This window comes from Furipterus horrens, unplaced genomic scaffold, assembly GCF_987537825.1.
Source record: "Furipterus horrens unplaced genomic scaffold, mFurHor1.1.pri manual_scaffold_13, whole genome shotgun sequence".
Taxonomy (NCBI): domain Eukaryota; kingdom Metazoa; phylum Chordata; class Mammalia; order Chiroptera; family Furipteridae; genus Furipterus; species Furipterus horrens.
Window position 1 is genome coordinate 43,253,997 of NW_028327183.1, and position 7,022 is coordinate 43,261,018.

The 7,022-nt window shown below is 56.4% G+C and overlaps 1 protein-coding gene across 1 annotated transcript; it reads right to left on the minus strand.

The window, feature by feature from the left end:
• Window positions 1-561: 561 nt before the first annotated feature.
• Window positions 562-6,181, minus strand: SIGLEC11 (sialic acid binding Ig like lectin 11). Its single transcript, XM_090260775.1, has 8 exons — window positions 5,423-6,181; window positions 5,028-5,303; window positions 4,836-4,883; window positions 3,479-3,736; window positions 3,094-3,390; window positions 2,785-2,881; window positions 2,432-2,513; window positions 562-943 (listed from the first exon to the last, which is right to left on the minus strand). Exons 1-8 carry the CDS (start codon window positions 5,994-5,996, stop codon window positions 752-754), a joined length of 1,824 nt encoding a protein of 607 aa, XP_090116901.1. The 5' UTR covers window positions 5,997-6,181; the 3' UTR covers window positions 562-751.
• Between the last annotated feature and the right edge of the window lie 841 nt (window positions 6,182-7,022).

Sequence of the window (7,022 nt, forward strand, 5' to 3'; positions counted from 1 at the left end):
CATGTTTTCTCATTAACGGAGACCATGGGGGAAACCCAATGGACAATCAGTGGAAAAGCGAACAAAGTAAGATGTGATCACTGCACAAACTAATTGCAAAGCAAATGAAACACGGGCTGTAACGGCAAAGAACTTTATAAGCAAATTCTGCAAAAGGAAACCGTTCAGGAGAACCAAAGCATCAGGGGCATAAATTAAAGAAAGAGATGTGTAATTAGACAGCCTATCATTTAGTTCAGATAATCAGTGAATGATTGTGTGTGGGGGGGAGTACAATATACAAATGGGGTGTCTAGGAAGCAAGCTCTGAGAGACCAGTGTGCAGAGGCCACGCCCCGGGGGTGGTCCCCGCAGTGGGGAGGGGACGAGGCAGGTGGGGCAGAGCTGCCTTGCATCCCAGGGACAGCCTCACCCATGCCTCCAGGGAGCCCTGGAGCTAGAACAGCCCTGCACAGTGGTCCCCATCTGGGCCAGGGTGCCCGGACCCTTATTCCAGGTGGACTGCGCTGAGAAGACGCGTCACCGCAGGTGCGGGGCGCTGTGCACGCGCACCTTTCCACGCTTTACTGTCCATTACTGCCTCGACGCCCCACTACAGCCCAGCAAGTCGGGTTTGTTGTTATAGAGGGGAGACTGAGAAATAAAACGACTTGCCCAAACTCATGCTGGTAACTGGTGACAGGGCTAAAATTTGAGTCCAGTTCTGCCCATCGCCACACTTCCAGCCACAGGTGGCTGGAGCTGAGGCCCCTTATTTGCGGATCTTGATCTCTGCGTACTCAGTGGTGCTGGCGGCCTCCTGGTCCGCGGGCTCCCAGGGCCTCAGCCCTTCGAAGCTGAGGGACGTGTAATGGAGCTCATGCTCCTCCCCCGGGGTGGGGGCGGCCTCAGCTGGGGATGCGTAGTCTGGGTGGCTGCCTGGCGGACACTCATAATGGTCATCCTGAGTGGAGGGGGAGAAAAGGGGGTCAAATTAGGATAACGGGAGCTGGGAGACAGCAAGGAGGGCCCACAAGGGAACCTGGAAACTGAGCAAAGTAGCCTTTCATCTATTCATTCCACAAACATCGGCGGACCCGCCATTCATTCTGTTGGTCAACCAATATGTATTTAAGAGCAATAATGCCTCGCCCTTGGTAATCAATTGCCAGTCTCCTAGGTTCCTCACAACAGTCCACTTGGGTGACGCTATCCCTATTCTCGTGCATTAGGTGGAGAAACGGAGGCTAAGTAAATATCCCCAAATCACACTCATAGTTGTTGGTAGGGCCAAGAGGCATGCTCAAGTCTCTCTGGCGTCAGTGCCTGCTGCCTCATGGGACAGCTTCCCTGTGCCAGGCTCCGGACATTCACCAGGGAACAAAGCAGACACCATCCCAGACCTCCGGCCGGGGGAAGTAGACATTGAGGCAGGAGTCGATTCTATTACCCTTTAACTGCACATTGTAATAGGGTGCACAGGAATGGGGTAAGCGGTATGAGAAGGGCAGGAATCTGCTCAGACCTGGGCTGCCCTCAGGGACCACCCAGCATTTCAGAGATTCAAGCAAAGGCATTTGTGAAGGATATCACAGTGAAGGTTAACCTCACCGAAAGAAAAGCTTCTCCCTTTGTCTCCAACACCCAGGAAAGAACCTCTAAGCCCTTGAAATGTCCTGCCTGACAAATGTCTTTGTTCACCTGTGCCCTTGGGCCACATGTGATTGATGGGGGGGAGGGGGGGGGGCCTTGGGCCTCCTGGTATCAGCTTGACCTCTGCAGGGGATAGAGACTGAGTTCAGCTGCCTGGGCAGTCAAAGGTGCCTCCATGTCCAGACCCCCAATTGAAACTGGACACCCAGGCTCAGGTGAGCTTCCCTGGGGGGCTGCTCCCTGTATGTGGTCACACAGCACTGCTGGGAGAAGTAAGCGCTGTCCTTGTGACTCCCCTGCAAGAGAGCATGGAGGCTTGGGCCTGTTTCTCCTGGACCTCGCCCCACGCCCCTCTTCCCTCTGCTGATTCCAGGCCCCAGCCTTTTGCTATAATGAACTATAACCATGAGTGTGTAACCACTTTTCTGAGTTCTGTGAGTCCTTCTGATGGGTTATTGAACATGAAAGTGTCTTAGGGACCCTTAAACTTGTAGCTGACAATTATTGGGGGGAGATTGCACTGATATCCTGTGCTGGGGAGGAGAGATAGGAAGGAGGAGGAAATGGGGAGGTGGGGACACATTCAGGAAGATGGACAGGTCTCTACAAGAGGAGACTGGAGCAGAGGAGATGGTGGCTCCCGGGTTGCTGGCCTGGGTGACTCAGTTGACGGGGACCCCAGAGGAAAATCCTGTTGTGGGCATGATGGTCATCTTAAGGCATCAAGACAGAGGTGCCCATGGCCACCCTGGGGAGATGGCCAGATGGTATCCCGATGACCAGAGGGCCCGTGACTCACCCCGGAGGTGGGACCCAGCATGGACGGGACAGGCTTCCCACCAGCTGCAGCCTCAAGTGCGTCCTTCCTGCGGGTCTTCACTCTGAAGGGGAGGCCGGGACCTTTCAGCAGCCTGCCTATCCCAGAGCTTGCAGTGCGACAACTGTCTCCCTGCTAAAGAGGCTGGAGGGGCTGACCAAGGCCAGGACCTAGCAGACATACTAGGCAGATGCCTTTCACAATGACAGCAGGTGCCCTTCAGGGTGGGAACAGCCTCTGCCCTGTCCAGCTTCCTCCAGGTGGGGCTCTCTGGGGTTACAGGACCCAGACCCCTCCTACCCCTGCATTCACCCCCCCCTTCAGAGACCACTTACTTAAAGAAGATGAAGCAGAGGCAGAGACTGAGCAGGCCAGCAACACCAGCTCCCCCGACAGCCCCCAGAAGAAGCGTTTTCCCAAGCTCGGGCTTCCCTGCAGACGAGTGGGGTTTGAGGTGACTCCCCGCCAAGCCCCAAGACCCTGTGCCTCTTTCTCCCAGGGAACTTGAGCTCTCTGTCCTTACTGGACTTTACCCTACACACACCCCTTCCTCCCTCTCATCCCTTCTAGCCCCTCTCCCCAGCCCCGTCTCCTCTATGATCCCACCCTCTCTCCCTAAGCCTCTGTCCCCAGCAGGCCCCGACCTGGCGGCGGCGACAGCAGCAGGACAGAGGCGCTCTGGGCCCCGTGGACGTTCCCGGCCTCGCAGCTGAGTCTGAGGCCGGCGCCGAGCCCCGTGCGGAGGGTCAGGGCGCTGTGGGCCCAGGGCCCGGCTGAGCGGGAGGTGACCGTGTAGGAGGCGTTGCTGTGGTTTCCCTCCAGCAGCCGCTGCCCCAGCCGCCAGCGCAGCGAGGGGGCCGGCTGGGCTCGGGAGGAGCAGTTGCAGCGCAGACCCTCCTCCTCCTCCCAGGAGCAGGCGGGTCCCAGCAGCTGTGGGGGGTCTGCGGGGAGCGAGGAGAAGGTCAGCGGAGCCCCTGCCCGACCAGGACCCAGGTCACCTGCCCGCAGGTGCCCCCACCCCCAACTCACAGTGCACAGAGAGGCTCAGCGAGACTTGGAGGGAGCCCAGCGGGTGCTGAGCCCGGCATGTGAATTCGCCTTCCTGCTCCGACTCCACGCGGGGCAGCTGCAGGACCCCGGGGTTCCAGGGCTGTGCGGGGCTCAGGGTCCGGCTGCCCTGGGCCCAGCTCAGCGCGGCGGGAGGGTTGCTGTCGGCGACACAGAGCAGGCTCAGAGGGTCCCCTTCCCGGACTGGAAGAGAGGAGCCATTCCCCACGTGTTCCAGCTCTGAAGACGGAGAGGGAGGGAGAGCTGAGCCCAGGCCCGGAGCTGCCAAGTCTTCTTCCCATTTCTTTCTCTTTTGTAAGAAAAGAGCAGTGTGCCCTGGCCGGCTGTTTGGGTGTCGTCCCGCAAAGCAAAAGGTCCCAGGTTCAGTTCTGGGTCAGGACACCTGCCTAGGTTTCAGGTTTGATCCCAGTCAGGGCATGAACGAAGACAACTGATCTATGCTTGACTCCCTCTCTTTCTCCCTCCCTTCCTCTCTCTCTAAAAGCAATGAAAAAATATACTCAGGTGAGGATAAAAAAATAATAGTAAGAATCCAACTAAGCAAACTAGGACAGGAACAGAATCATAGGTCTGGGGATCATCTGGAGGGTTATCAGCTTGGGAAGGGGAAGGGGGAGAAATGGGGAAATGGTGCAGGGACTAAGAAGCATAATCGGTTGGTACAAAATAGACAGGGGGGAGTTAAGAAAAATATAGGAAAGGGTGAAGCCAAAGAACTTATATCCATGACCCATGGACATGAACTAAGGGGGTGGGATTGCTGGAGGGAAGGGGAGGTCCTGCGCGGAGGGGAGCAAAGGGGAAAAAAATTGGGACAACTGTAATAGCATAATCAATAAAATATACTTAAAAAATAATAGTAAGGGACGTGGTGGCTGTGTTCATTCATTTGATTGTGGTGATCTTTTTATAGTGTGTATGAATATGAAATCATTCCCTTGTCCACTTCAAATGCATATTATTAATTCATCAATTATACCCCAATCGAAATTAAAGTAAAATAAAACGAACAGTTAACAAAATCCAGCGTGGTGGCTTCCTCTGATGCCCCCTGGAAGGGCATAAATTGGGACGGGGCATTTAGGAGGCTCCAGAGGGAGGGTGGAGATCCTATTTCTTAACCTGGGCGGTGTATCTATTTGACACATCGTCTTTGCACATAATGAATAGTAAGTTAAAACGATGTGTCGGAGGGAGCTGGGTTACCCCCCTCCCCGCCGCCCTGTCCCTGTCCCTGCGTGTCACCGTGGCCCTCCTGGGTTTAGCTTTGTGTCCCGGGTGCCCATCCCATCCTGGGGGAGAGGCCTTCCCGGCTTACCCGCGGGGTTTCCCCGGGAGATGCTGATGGTCAGGTTCTGTGGAGCGTCTGGAAAGAGAGATGCAGTAAGGAACAGCGTCAGAGCTGGCCCTGCCCCGGCCACCCACCCCGGGGACGCATAAGCGGGAAGTGGAAGAGGGCAAGGCCCGTGTCCTTCCCCCAGCCCCTCCCCCACCCAGGCGCCGCACTCACAGGACACGTTGAGCGTGAGGGTCCTCTCCCTGCTCACACCAGCCCTGGGGAAGGTGACCCGACAGGTGAGGTTGGTGCCGTGGTCCTGCGGGCGGGGCGTGAGCAGGATCTCCGAGGACTTATAGGCCGTTGAGTCCAGTCCCAGGGAGCTGAGGGCAGCCCCTGCCCAGGAGACGTTGAGGGGCTGACAGGCCCCTGGCATGGAACAGGTAAGGTGGCTGGGGCAGCCCGACTCCAGGGGCTCCTTGACATGGATGTCGGGGGTCTGTGTCAGCTCTGGAGAGGAGAGAGGGAGAGGCCGGACCCAGAGGGGACCCCGTGTGTGCCTCTGAAAGAGACACCCCGGCCTGCACTGCAGTGTCCCCTGCGGTCTGTTCCTGGGGACCATTCCATACCTGTCACAGACACCTTGAGGTTTCTTTGGTAGCTGTGGTTCACAAGACCTGTTTCCAGTCGGAAGTAATACTTTCCACTGTCTTCCTTACGGGCGTCTGTGATGTTCAGGGAGCAGTCGTTGGTCCCAGGGTCCCCAGAGAGGTAGAATGGAAATCTGGCCTCCTTTCCTCTTTTCTTTGTTTCGTTGTTTGCAGCCATGAGAATATCTGGTTTTGAATTATCCCTTTTCCGGAACCAGTAGCCGCGAGCAGGGGTCGAGTTGTTCCAGCCAACCCGGGGGTAGATCACAGTGCAGGGCACATGGACGCACAGACCCTCCTGCACCGTCACTGATTTCGGCACTTGCAGCTTGTACTCTGGATCCTTCTGCTGCAACCCCAGCCCCAGCACTGACCCGGGACCCTGGCCCTCTACCCACTCACCTGCCCACAGCAGGGGCAGAAGCAGCTGCAGCATCTCCAGGGTCCCCAGCGCTGGGCCTGCTCTTGGATCGTCGGGCTTCTGGACCTGCCTGTCTAGCCTGGAAGGAAGCTCCAACAGGAAGTTTCTGGAGGAAATGGGAGCGGGGACCATGCACAGAAGAGGAACCTCAGGAGCCACAGATGTCCTAGAAGATCCCCTTTTGACTTCTCCTTTCACAGACGAGAGAGAATGTGGGGCCACCTGGGGCCATTCTCAGGGGCAGGGCGGTCCCAGGAGTGGGCTCTTGGGGGCTCTTGGAGTAAGGGCTCCAGGTGAGGTGCTGGAAGCAGGCATTCATTCATTCATTCATTCATTCGCCAGGCTCACATCTACTCACTGCAGGAGCTGGGGGCAACGAGGAGACTATGACCTTCCAGCTGCTGCCATCAGGGGCCTCCCCCTAGCATGACCCCAAAGCCAGTGCCGTGCCCAGGCTCCCCAAGGGCACTCAGCCTCCCGCCTGTCTCGAGGGGGTGGGGGGGCTGGGTCTCTAATTCACACAGTGCTCCCAGTTCCACCGTGAGAAGGGCCTCGCGCTAGGGGTTCAATGCCTTGAAATTGCTGTCTTGAAATTCTCAATCATTTTATTTTCAAATATGTGTTTTTGAAGTGGAGTCTACAAAGATAAGAAGCATGGACCCAGAGTACTGGAACCTTGGGTCACTCTCCTGCCACCTCCACAGCTGCTCAATCCCCGAGACAGGTTCTAGGCCCCACTCCAACACCACGCTCCCCTGGGCACAGAGAGGGTCCGATCATGCTGCGCTGAGAGGGAGGAGCCCCAGGCACCTGTGAAGGTCTGCGCTGCCCACCCCACAGACAAACCCGAAGAACTGAACATCATCTAGCACATAAAAAACGTTGAACAAGTCCTGGCTGGTGTGGCTCAGTGGATTGAGCTCCAGCCTGAGAACTAAAAGGTTGCAGGTTCAATTCCCAGTCGGGGCATATACCTGGGTTGCAGGCCAAGTACCTGGTTGTGGGTGTGTGAGAGGCAACCGATCTCACACAACAATGTTTCTCTCCCTCTCTGTCTCCCTTCATTCCCCCTCTCTAAAAATAAATAAATAAAATATTTAAAAAAACAAACAAATGCTGAACAAGCCCTGACCAGGTAACTTGTTGGTTAGAGTGTCG

Coding starts and splice junctions, on each gene's coding strand:
- SIGLEC11 (XM_090260775.1), bottom strand. CDS start 5,996: ATGGTCCCCGCTCCCATTTCCTCCAGAAACTTCCTGTTGGAGCTTCCT. Junction 5,304..5,422: donor CCTCAAGGTGTCTGTGACAG/GTATGGAATGGT, acceptor TCTCCTCTCCAG/AGCTGACACAGACCCCCGAC. Junction 3,391..3,478: donor GCTGAGCCTCTCTGTGCACT/GTGAGTTGGGGG, acceptor CGCTCCCCGCAG/ACCCCCCACAGCTGCTGGGA.